This window comes from Phascolarctos cinereus, unplaced genomic scaffold (assembly GCF_003287225.1).
Source record: "Phascolarctos cinereus isolate Bilbo 61053 unplaced genomic scaffold, phaCin_HiC Scaffold_9;HRSCAF=440, whole genome shotgun sequence".
In the NCBI taxonomy this organism is placed as follows: Eukaryota; Metazoa; Chordata; class Mammalia; order Diprotodontia; family Phascolarctidae; genus Phascolarctos; species Phascolarctos cinereus.
In genome coordinates this window covers 148719778-148732059 of record NW_027556402.1, presented here as the reverse complement: position 1 = coordinate 148732059, position 12282 = coordinate 148719778, and the positions used below count along the sequence as shown (strand labels likewise).

At 39.7% G+C, this 12282-nt stretch overlaps 2 protein-coding genes across 10 annotated transcripts in view; one reads left to right on the top strand and one right to left on the bottom strand.

Moving 5' to 3' along the window:
- Positions 1-35: 35 nt before the first annotated feature.
- ZAR1 (zygote arrest 1) lies at positions 36-4171 on the top strand. Its single transcript, XM_020990438.2, is given in 5 exon segments — positions 36-955; positions 958-1040; positions 3229-3321; positions 3422-3496; positions 3881-4171. Coding segments are annotated over 5 exon segments (1089 nt in total). The 5' UTR covers positions 36-261; the 3' UTR covers positions 4025-4171.
- Positions 4172-9672: 5501 nt separating this feature from the next.
- Positions 9673-12282, bottom strand: part of FRYL (FRY like transcription coactivator) — a 292081-nt gene continuing 289471 nt past the window's right edge. For all 9 annotated transcript variants that reach the window (XM_020990364.2, XM_078148492.1, XM_078148491.1 and 6 more), the window contains one exon: positions 9673-11805. In XM_020990364.2, coding sequence (XP_020846023.1) covers positions 11547-11805 — 259 coding nt within the window. In that variant the 3' untranslated portion in view covers positions 9673-11546. The remainder of the gene's footprint in view (positions 11806-12282) is intronic.

Sequence of the window (12282 nt, the reverse complement as noted above, 5' to 3'; positions counted from 1 at the left end):
AATTACCCCCAACCCCGCCCCGGCTCCCAAGGGGGCTGGGGGAGAAGGGGGACGTGGCTTCCCAGCCCTGAAAGGCTTACCTGGGTCGCAGGCCTTCGAGAAGACCGCAGACTTAACCCATGGTGGGCGTCGGGCCAGCTCAGGCCGGCTAACTAGGGGAGTGGGCGGGCGGCCCGCCGAGCCTCGGTCCCGGCGGGGGCCGCCCCCGCAGGGCCGCCTATTTAGGGCGTCGGCTGGCGGGCCGAGGCCCGGGCTGCTCACATGGCGGCCCTGGGGGACGACGGGCTGGACGGCTACGTGTACCCGCCCTACAGCCCCTACTCTTTCCCCTACGCGCCGGGCCCCAAGGGCAAAGGCTCCGGGGGCGGCGGAGGCTGGCGGCCCCGGGCGGGGGCGGCGTCCGCCTTGTCAGGCTACGGGCAGCTGACGGCGGCCGAGTACTTCGACAGCTACCAGCGGGCGCAGCTCATGGCCATCCTGTCGCAGGTGAACCCGGGCCTCGTCCCGCGGCTCCGCAAGGCCAACACCCGCGACGTGGCCGTGCAGGTGAACCCGCGCCAGGACGCCTCGGTGCAGTGCTCGCTCGGGCGCCGCACCCTGGTCCGCCGGGGCCGGGAGCCGGGAGACGTCGCGCTGCCCACGGCCGCGTCCCCGCCGCCGCGGCCCCCCGCGCAGGGCAGCCCCGTGGCCGGCGCCCCGCGGCCCGCACGCTTCCCGCGCACCGTCGCAGTCTACTCGCCTGTGGCCTCGCGCCGCCTCGCCACCTTCGTGGAGGAGGCCGAGGCCGGAGGCCCCGCAGGGGAGGTGCCTGAGGTTGCGGCTGGGCCGGAGCCCGAGCGCGGGGAGGGGGCGGCGGACGCGCCGAGGCCCGAGCCCCCGGAGGGCGGCCAGACCCAGGCCGCAGTGCGAGCTACGTGGGAGGATCAGCCGCCCCGGCCCGGCGGCCTGCAGGACGGAGAGCCAGTCGAGGAGCCGAGGAGGAGGCCGAAGCCCCGCAGCCGCAGAGCCCTGGGCAGAACAAGACGCGGCTGCGCTTCCAGGTGAGGGACTCGGGCCGGGTTACCTTCCCCCGCCCAGCCCCCCAGGGTGTTAGGCACCCACCTTCCTATCTGCCTTTCCTTCCATCTGCACACTTATTTGCCGCCTACTGTTTGCGGAGCACACTGCTTGGGTGAAGTAAAAAAATCAACAAATAAACAGACTCCTGACCCCGTCCGTTCACCTCCAGATAATCGGGAGGATGCAGGAGGAGCCAGTCCTCGGCATCCCTGCCAAAGAAGCCCACCAGTCTGGAAAATGTTGCTGCCTCAGGCATCCTGACCCTGCTTTTGGTCCAGAACCCGGCTCTTTTTTCTTTTTGGCTAAGCAGTGGGGTTAAGTGACTTGCCCAGAGTCACACAGCTAGTAATTGTTATGTGTCTGAGGGCGGATTTGAATTCGGGTCCTCCTGAATCCAGGGCCGGTAGCTCTATCCACTGCGCCACCTAGCTGCCCTAGAACCCGGCTCTTTTGTAACAAGCTGGTTGTAATGAGCTACTGTCCTGTACCTTTCTTACCGGAAAGAATAACAACCATTTGTTATAAACTTGTATGCTCTAGAGGAAAAAAATAATTAACCTGGGTTTGGTTTGCCTACTTTGCTAAATATTATTAGGGTTAGCCATACTTTATTTCCTATTGTGGTGTGTGCTTAGGTGGGACAAAAACCAGTATAAGCAAAATGGAAGAAAGGATTTCGTGACTTGGTTTCCATTCCTCTCTTTCTCCTTTCCTACCCACTTCTGTAATGTTTCCATTGTAATGTTATGGAAAGAATTAAGTCCTTTGATGGTCCTCTTGGCTTGGACACTTTTTTTTTTAAAGCAAACTTCATTTACTAAACAACTGGGGCAAAGTTGGTCACAACCTAGATTTTATAAAATTTCTACCTTCAACAGACAATCCCCTCTCTTCTGGAGGAGGGGGAGAAAATAGATTCAAACTGAGGCAGCTTTAGTCCATTTTAGAAAAGGGTGTAAGGATTAATGATTATACAGAATTTTCTTTGATTTAAAAAAAAATTCAGGTGGGAGGCCTAAACAACTGGCTGTTGCAAAAGCAGTTAGTCCAATCAGTTACTATAGCTTTGGGCCACCTTACAGGTAGGCCTTGAAGGCAAAATGCAGTGATGGGGAGAAAAACTCTACAACCCAGGGGCAGTAGGAAGAAATCAAAGATAAAGAGTGAGCATCCTTTTGTGAAGTAGAATAATGATCTGATTAGTTCTTATATTATACTCAACAAACTTTGGCCAAATGAAGACCAAGAACTTCCAGATTATATTTACTTCCCCTTCCAAGAGGAAGAAAGATACTAGATAAGAGCAAAACTATGTTGTAGAAAAAGTTAAGGGTGACACCAGAAGCCCTAGTCTGAGTCAAGTTTCTTGTGTTTTAGGGTTGGTTCTGTCCTTAGTTAATTTTATGACCTTAAGTTTTTGAACCTTTTGAAATTACTAGACTTCCAGTTAGCTCAGACTTCTAAGTCTTTCAGCCTTAAAATGATTTTGATTCTTTATTGTTAGTACTTGCTACCACCTTGAGCAAATGTCAAGAGTAAGTCATTTGTGTTAGCCACTACTGTGAATTATCCATGTTCACTACTTCCTGGGGGGGAATAAGACTGTTCCTCTTCACTGGAGGACTTTGGGAAAAGCTGAGTGACTAGTTGAGAATGTTGTAGAGGCAATTTTGGTTCAGATGGAGTTGGATGGCCTTTGAGGTCCCTTCAATGTGGAATTCTAAATCTCAAAAGCATAGGAGAGTATCTTCTAACATAGGCTCCCTTCTTTCTTATTGGGCTTATATAGGGCATCATTTCTCCTTCTAAAAAGAATCCCAAACTGCAGAAAATCTTGGCTTTTGAACTTCCCTGACCCCTCTGGCCTTCGAGAATGCCCATTTGGCATCTGTCTCCTTGCCTCTCAAGCTAGCCCACTCTTATCTACCTTGAGCCCTCAGAATTATATTTTGTTTTGCCTGGTTAAATGGATCAGTGGTTTCTTCACTAGTATGTTCTAGGAAGTGGATCTGTAGAAACAATTCACATTCTCATTTCCTTTGGTTTTCAGAATATAATTGACCTAGTCCCAGAATATAAAACAGTTAGCCTTAATTTAACTCTGAAATATGAGAAAGAAGATATAGATATTATGTCTCATTTGCCCTGTTATATAATATTGTTCTTTAGTTCTTAGAGCAGAAATATGGCTATTATCACTGCAAAGACTGCAACATTCGATGGGAAAGTGCATATGTGTGGTGCGTGCAGGGTACCAATAAGGTAAGAGACATGATGTAACTGATCATTTTTCTACTTTAAGGTTCTAGGGGTAGGGGGGGAAGGAGAGGGCACACTTATTTTAAAATCTCTCATGTATCAGGTCTACTTCAAGCAGTTTTGCAGAACTTGTCAGAAGTCTTACAACCCATACCGAGTGGAGGATATCGCCTGTCAAGTAAAAAGTCTTTCCATGCTTTTGGGATCTTAAGCAGGGGAGGTAGCAGGTGTGATTTGGGTTGTTTTCTTAATATACTTTATTTCTAAAGAGGCTAACTTGATAGCTAGTGGCTTTGGTTGTAGTTATGGAATCACAAGTATAATAAGAAGGGCATTAGATTAGAAGGCTAGGAGAACCTGGGTCCTAACTTTATGTGGATACCAACTTGGTCGAAGAAGGCTATTTGGGTCTGTTGTAGAAAGGATTCTTGGCTAGAAATTCCCTTCCAGCTTTTGGATTATGTGGTTACAGGGCTAGCTTCTAGGCCACATTCCCATTACTGAGGCTACATAATCCTCTGGTTCAATTTTTGGTACATGGCATGCTTAAAATTTTTTTCAGAGTTGTAAACAGACAAGATGCTCCTGCCCAGTGAAACTGCGCCACGTGGATCCCAAAAGACCTCATCGTCAGGATTTGTGTGGGAGATGCAAAGGAAAGCGCCTCTCCTGTGACAGCACCTTCAGCTTCAAATATATCATTTAAGTGAATGAATATGTAAAGAGTACAGATGTAATTTCTGCAATGAGCTGCTTTTGCTTACCACTTTCCTTTCCCTCAAAAGACTAATCAAAATAGCAGGAATGCTTAGAGCCTTTAAATAAAGGTATTGCAAAAACAATCTATATATTATTGAAGCCTTACCTTTTTTGCTTTTAAAATTTTCCATCCTGGAAAAAAATTGGGAGAAAAAAAATAACATGTAACTCATATTGCAAGATGGATTCCAGAAATTAAGTCGGCTTTTGTACAGAAACAAAAATCATCATCGATAGTTACTTGACAGAGCTCTAGAGATCAGAATGTAGATCTAAAAGAAAAATCTAAAGCTACTTATTTGTGGCACAATTACATATATGTAATAAGTAAGAATTTGCTTCTGGGGAAAGGGGGAAAACCCAGTTTCTTCTTTTTTCTCTAAATTTATTCTAGTGCATATGGAAACATGAAATTGAAAATCGGTTATCTAAAGTCAGTTAGCAATGTTAATAGTAGCCAAATCATCTTCCTTTGGCTAAGAAAAAAATAATTCTGGTTCTACTTGATGTTGACTGATCTAACCAGGTACCTTGAAGAAAATTTAAGTATGCATCTTTTTAAAATTTCATATTGACATAACATTTAAGGCAAAGATATGAGGAGATCTTGCTTTCAGTGAAGTGGAATATAAATTTATACATAATTGGGATAATTATAGTATCTTCTGTTTTTAAATACTGTTCACATGAAGTAATTAACTAAAATGGAATATAGAAAATTGGAATAGAAAGGGTTTTTATTAATCATAACTGAAAACCTAATAGTAGCCCAACAACTTAGATGCCAAAACTGGCTTCCTTTGGCTGTTAACTTTGGAGAGCAAAAGAACTTTGCTGTAATACAATTTAGTAGCTTTAATGTTCTTTTTAAGAAGACCATATGCTAAAAACCAAATTTACAACATAGAAATTTAGTGGGTGAATATTGCAAAAGGATTCTTTGCTCTACAAAAGTCAGTTGTAGGTTTCACAGGAGAAGTTGATTTAGAGATGCTTTTAGATACTTTTAAAGAAACAATATATAAAATGAGGATTGTCATTAATTTAACATTTTTATTATTTGTATTAAACTACAGTGACTTGGAGGAAAGGTTGTAGAGGCCAAATGAATCCAAGTCTGTTGTGAAAGTCCAATTCCTTCTTTCACCCTCTGGCCCCTTTATATCTTTGCTCATATACTAATTAAAACTAAAGCTAGAGCTATTGAAGTTTAAAAAAAACAAACAAACAAACCTACCTGTCATGGAGGCAGGTGTTATAAAACCCTGAATGAACAAATCTGAGGATTAACTGAGATTTGGAGTGATCCTAAGTGCCTTACTGTTATAGTCATTCATTATTTGCTACATTCCTCATTTCAACTATACTCCCTCCTCCCCCAAAAAGACAAAATAATCCAACAGTTTATAAGACTAGAATGACATCTAATCCCATTGGGCTCAACTATTGACTTTTATAATGTATCTTGGCCTAGATTATTTTATAAAGGCTATAACATTGGTACTCTCTGCTATATGCATGTGAGGACAATGACTTCTGTATGTATTTATACATGTCCAGATTTTTATCATACAGTAGAATGGAGATGGGAAGCTATAGACTCAGTGGATAGAGTGCCAGCCCTGGAGTCAGGAGGACCGGAATTATTTGTTTGTTTGTTTGTTTATTTATTATTTTGTGAGGCAATTGGGGTTAAGTGATTTGTCCAGAGTCACACAGCTAGTGAGTGTTGTGTCTTGAGGTCAGATTTGAACTCCAGTCCTCCTGACTCCAGGGCTGGTGCTCTATCCATTGCACCACCTAGCTGCTCCAGGAGGAGCTGAATTTAAATTTGGCTTCAGACACTTACCTGTGTGACCCTGGGCCAGTCACTGAACCCTGTTTGCTCATTTCCTCATCTATAAAATGAGCTGCCGAAGGAAAAGGCAAACCACTCCAGTATCTTTGCCAGGGAAAACCTCAAATGAGGAGTTGTGAAGAGTTGGGCATGACTGAATAACAGCAGCAGAAATGAGAGATGGATGGGAGGTCTTTTCTGTTCCAGTTTCTTATCCTAAAAATCATAGTTGCTAATTTTGCAAAAACTGTAAAGAGATGCTTTTGAGTAGAAAACATAACTGAAGGTAGCTTATGTTTCTTAACAATTACTGCAACAGAAGGCAGAAGTTACAATTATAAAATCTTTTTAAATATAACCCTCACACTGATACACTTATTCAACAATAACTCGGTTTTTCCTATGGCTACTTTTCTAGAAATATTTACTTAGTCATTGGTTTTCAATAAAGATTTTTAGACCACAGAATCTATGAATAAAAGGGGTGAATTCTAATCCATCCTCCCTGCTGTTGCCAGAATGACCTCTTGTGCTTGTATCAAAAATCTTCAAAGGTCCCCCATTGCCCATGTAAATTCAAACTAAGTCCCTCTACAACTTGGTGTCTTCCTGCCTTTGCAGCCATATGCTGGAATCAAATTCGACATCTTTCTGCCCCCAAACCTGCAAAAGGGCTCATTCATATGCTTCCATGTTGCCAATGCCTGTTATTCAGTCCTTCTCTCTGCTTATTTAATTTCAAATGCTTTAAAGCCCAACTCTAAAGAAAACCTCATGAAGTCTTTCCTGATATCACCTGTTGCCTCACAGGGTTTTATGAAACAAAGCTCCTGCAGACTGCAAAATGTTACATGAATATCAATTATTCTTCCCTCTCAGCACTTTTTTTCTTTTCTTGGCAATTCTAATGTACTTGGGTAAATTTGCAGTGAATGTGATAAGAGTTTTATCCCTTTACCAGGATTTATTCATGGAGGGAAGGGATTGTATTATCTAAACTGAAGCCCATACTAGGCACTTAAATGTTCACAGTATCTTAGCTATGTAAAATGAAATTTGTTTAGTCTGTTTTATGGAAGTACACTGGACAAAAGATTTTCATGCAAATTCAAATGTACAAAATCAGTTCTTTCTTTGGTGAAGATGAGAAAAACATTTGGACAGTTTAAACCAGTGCAGAATGATGGTTTAAACAGGAGCCAAGTAAGGGTGTTTGGGAATTAATATTTAGCAGTAACTTCTTTGTAATAATGTGATAAAGTGCCCAGCAGAGTGTCTGACACATAATGGGTGCTTTATAAATACCCTTTAACTGAATTACCTAGGGGAAAAAACCTAAAAGGAAAACCTGATAAAATCTTTACTGGATACTGAATTTTCTTTGTATGAGGAAAACCAGGTTTGAAATGCCATATTGTCTGTTACTCTGAGCAATTGACCACCTCTCAGTGCACCAAGCACCCAAGAGTCTCACTGCAGAACAACTGATGGCTAGTATCAGAAGAGGGAGTGTTCTAGTTCAACCCATATCATCAGAGGTTGCTGAGATTCTCCATTGGGTAGGGGGCCATTGTTAGATTTACTTTTTAGATTCTACAGTCATTTCATGTCTCCTTTTATTATTGTAGAGGCTAAGGAGTAGGAAAACGAAACAAGTTTACCAATTTTAAATACTGCTTTTAAAAAATTTCTTCATAGTCTTAACTGTGTCACTTTGACTAGAGGTCTGCTATATTGTTACAGAAACTTTACTACACTCTGATTTGAAGGGAGTAAGAATTTATGTAGCACCTAAGTGCTTTACAGATCTCTTATTTGATCCTCATTAACAACCTTGTGACACAGATGTTATTCCGTTTTACAGCTGAAAAAATACTTTCATTTGAGAATGTTTTTTTATAAAATATCTGAATATTAACAATTGGTGTCTAATTTGCAGAAAACACGTGCAAGGTCCAGGGGGGTGGACACTGGCTTCTAATTGATTTAAGCTATTTAGCCATTTGCTTTGAATGTGACTAAAATAAAATTAGTAATTAATAGTTTTCTGTTTTTGTAGCAAGCAGCTTGGATGAAGTTTGCTAAGGCCACCGGATCAAGAAATAAGTTATAGAAGACAAAAAAGGCACATGAAAATATCTTAGTGCCATCAAACTCCCTGGAGGTTCATGTTTTACTGAAAAGAAATGAACTTTCATAATGACTTCCTTCATGTCCTAGCAAAGACAACCTCATATAGATACATTTTGAGAATTTGTTCTGTTATTGCTTGTTTTTTTCTGGTGAAAAGTAATTTCCCAGTTACCAATTATCTTTCTTTAACAGTTTATAACACAGCTCACTGTCATGTGATTTTGGATTTTATATCCCAACATTAGAATTAAGATTCCAGTTTGAGTCAAAATTAATTCAGTTTAAAAATTAATTTCTCATATTTTGTGAATGAAAAGACTTGATTCTTTTGCAAAACCAATGAGTTTCTATTTTTTCAGTCTCCTCACCTGTAACCCCTTTAGTTCTTTTACAGAATAGGAAGCATGGTCTGAAGAACCAGATAATCATTTTTGTTTTCTCCCAGGACATCTTTTGTAATGCCTCTTCCAACTTACTCTTACTTCAACCATTTCTGAAGAATCTTGGCAGTTAGAATCAGAATGAAAACTTTCACTTTGAATTCAGATAGGATTTCTGAAAGTTTAGTTTGAAGGAAGCTGGTTGTGAGTAGGGACTGTTTCATTCTGAAGTCTGTATCACCAGTAGAGTATTTCTGACTTGGAGACTGATTCTCAATGACTTGGCCTATTCCCAAAGTCACACTTCTGTACATAAAGTCTCATATGTCACATACCTCCCCACTGATGATAATAAGCAACTATTCTTGCCTTTACTCTGTGTCAAATGTGGGCCAAAGGGGTTCACAAGCAAATTATCAAAATACAAGTCTACTTCCCAGACCTCTTGCAGCTATTAGTACTTCTCACTACTACTAAAGGCAGCAATGGTCTTTGGCCTTTTTCAGGTTATTCATGCTAATTCTTTTTTTGTCTACTAAAATTTTGCACAAAACGGCCTTCCTGAGTGAAAGAAGGTTGGTAACAAGAGATCACTGAGGGAGAGGGGGCATTCATCCTAGGGATATGTAATATTTTTGTTGGGCTATAATTGTAGATTACCAGGAAGAAATTTATCTTCAACTTTCATAATAGAGGCTTGATTCTATAGTTGTACTTAAGTTTTATGCCGTTTAGGCTTTTGATGACAGTATAGTCATCTCTTGTTATAAGTACCTTGGAATTCTGTTTTCTGACCATACCAGATTGTTGAAACTAAGAATTTTTAGGGAAATAATCCTAAATTGATTCTCGAACTCCCTTTTCATAGTAATTTATGTAATTTCATGGTAATTTATGACTTGTTATATTCCTGTAAGTAATATTTACCTGTCTTTCCAAACAGACCAAAGATAATTCAATGTCTTAACATATGGCTTCAAAGAATCTTTTGTTATAATTTTTAAAAAATAAAGTGATTTTAAACTATACTTTGGAAATATTCTGTTCAATATTAATTAGTTTGAGTGAGTTTAACATTAGGATATAACTATATATTTCTGGGTCTGTAATAAGGTATAAGAAACCATTTTATAATCTTTTAAAATAAAAATACACAAGAGAGAAGTCAAGTTAATGTTCTAAAAAATCCTAGATATTTATGACATTAAATTATTTAACCCCTAACTTTCACAATAATACACAAGGTAAGAGATATAAAGTTTTTATTTTAATAAAAACAAAAAAAAGGGTCAAAGGAAGAGAGAAAATAGGAAATGGTAAGAGATGATGTGAATAAAAGTGTGTAATGCACCACTAAATAAAACTACCTAACCTCAGTAAATAGTTATTAAATAATTAAAAGAACACCATCTACAGTACCAACAAGCCATCAAAATAATTCAGTTTTATCAGGGTCAAAAAAATACAGTGATTATGAATGTGCCATGACCAGTTATAGAACTTTAAAGGTAACATAACTACTGTCAGCAGTCCAACAGCGCGCACAGTGCCTTCATTAATGCATTTCAGCATAATTACATTTCTGGTGGGGTCCTCTTCCCCAAGAAAAGGCAAAGCTAAGAATATCATTTCTACATTCTAAACTCTGGAATCACAGAGCCTGGTTTTAAAAAAATCACAGTGGGTAAGAGATGCATATAAAAAATACAAGGTGTTCCTTTCAAATCAGAGGAATTGTGGGACTACATTCATTTCGTTTACAAAACGCTTTAAAAAAAAACCCCAACAGGTACAGTTCATATTCTACCACAGACTCAATGGAGAAGTCTATTGCATGTTTTGGTATCCATCCCCTGTGGTCCTTTCATTTCATTTTTCTTCTGCAGCCCAAGCTTCCTTAGTTGTCACTTAAGTCCTGAATAAACATATCAACACATCTGCACCTCTTCAGCAGACAACAGGATCTGCAAGTCATATATCTACCACCAGTGGCCACAATGTTTTCATTAGCTTTGTACACCTATTCTTGTATAACAGTGCATTGCACAAATGTACAAGAAAAATACTGGTTTTATTCTATACAGTTTCTAGAATATTTACAGAATAAAATAAGTTAACTTTTTCTAGTGAGAGTTGCTGATGGGCAGCATATATCTTTAATATACATTTTAAAGTCTCTGCAGGCAGCTACTTTGGTTAGTTGTTATCAATAATTGTAACATAAGCACTGATCAGAGAACTGAGCAGCATTCCAATAAAGTTAACAGATATATTATTTCTTTTAGAAATCCTGGGAAAGCCCAGTTTTAAAATATCATTTAATGTCCTAACATTTACACACTATGAAGAGTTAGATCTAATAAAATAAAATTTCTTCAAAAATAATTTGCAGTGCTCTTTTAGGCATGCTCTGAGACTTTATCAACAAACATCCATACTTCGAAAATGTGACTGTCACATATCCACACATCCTAACTCTCGCACATATAATTCCTTATGCAGACAAAACAAAAACAACAAAAAAGTCCACCACACACAACTGCAATCCCCAAACATTAAGCAATCAATGGTTTTTGCAAACAAGTCTTTTTCTGCCGATGTCTGACTGCACATTCTTCATGTATATAATTAGGTATCAAGTGATGATTATGCTTACGATTGCTGGAAAGCCAGGAAGCATTGCAGGTCTTCAGCTAAAATAAACCAGCCTTGATTTCAGCCTCATTCCACCTGCTTTTCATTGTTTCAGTATCAGAGAAACATTATTGCAACTACTCTTAAAGTTATTTTCTTGCTGCAGAAAATAATGCATTTCTGTGCATCGCTTTTAGCCCTTTTCCTTTCATGTAGTTTATTTTATATAATTTTTTTAAAAAGTTACTACTGTACACAGTTATTATGTGAAGTAATGGCAGTCAGTAAGCATTTTTTTTCCTTCAGAGCTTTTGTTTTCAAGTTCTCAATTTCTTATTTTGATAAAATTCTACATTGGTCACCAAGGTTGTGGATGCTGCTGGAAAAGGTTTCAATCAGTTGCAACAGTTTGTGAAAGGTGCTTGATAAAATTCTGAAGTATCCCTCAGTTTTAATTTTTTTCATTTTCTACATGATGAAGCTTTTCAGAATCCAGTGCTCACCAAATTTCCAATAGGTTTAGCCTTTGTTAGAAGCTGGTATGATTGCACCATTCGTAGAGATTCTCTTATTTCTAGATTAAGTTCCATCAGTTTTAAACCGGCTTCTGACATGTCCTGGTTAGAGCCTATAACTGCAAAACTGCCTGTCTGGCCCAGTGTTTGATGACGGAAATATATGTGTAACAGTGTTTGAACAGGATCATCTTCACAACTGCCAAATATGTCATTGGGCCAAAGACACCTGCAAATATATATTTAAATAAGCATTGAAATAAAAAAATAAAGCAAGTATGGTTAATAACTGACCACTTTTAATAAATTATAAATATTTTATCTTTAAAAAGTTAACTTTTAGAAAACAGTGTAGTGAAAATATTTCACTTTCAAAAAATGATATATAGGCAGCATTAATCTATTATTATATGTAAGTAGGTTGTGTAGGACATCTCTGTGTGGCTAAGCGGCCTGGGCAAGCTCATAAAACCCCATGTGATACGTGATATAGGTGGTGATGCAGCATGATACAACCGACTATCTATATCCAGAAAAATAGCAACTATTTTTCCTACTGGCAACTCCAGGTCTTTGCCCTTGTCTCTCCTTTCAGATTTCAAGCTGCCATTGCTTACCAGGGACCTCATCTGAAAGACCACAGTCAACTTTGTTCAATGCCTGTGCTTTATACTACTGAAGCATGGAAAGACAGAGTATCATTAAA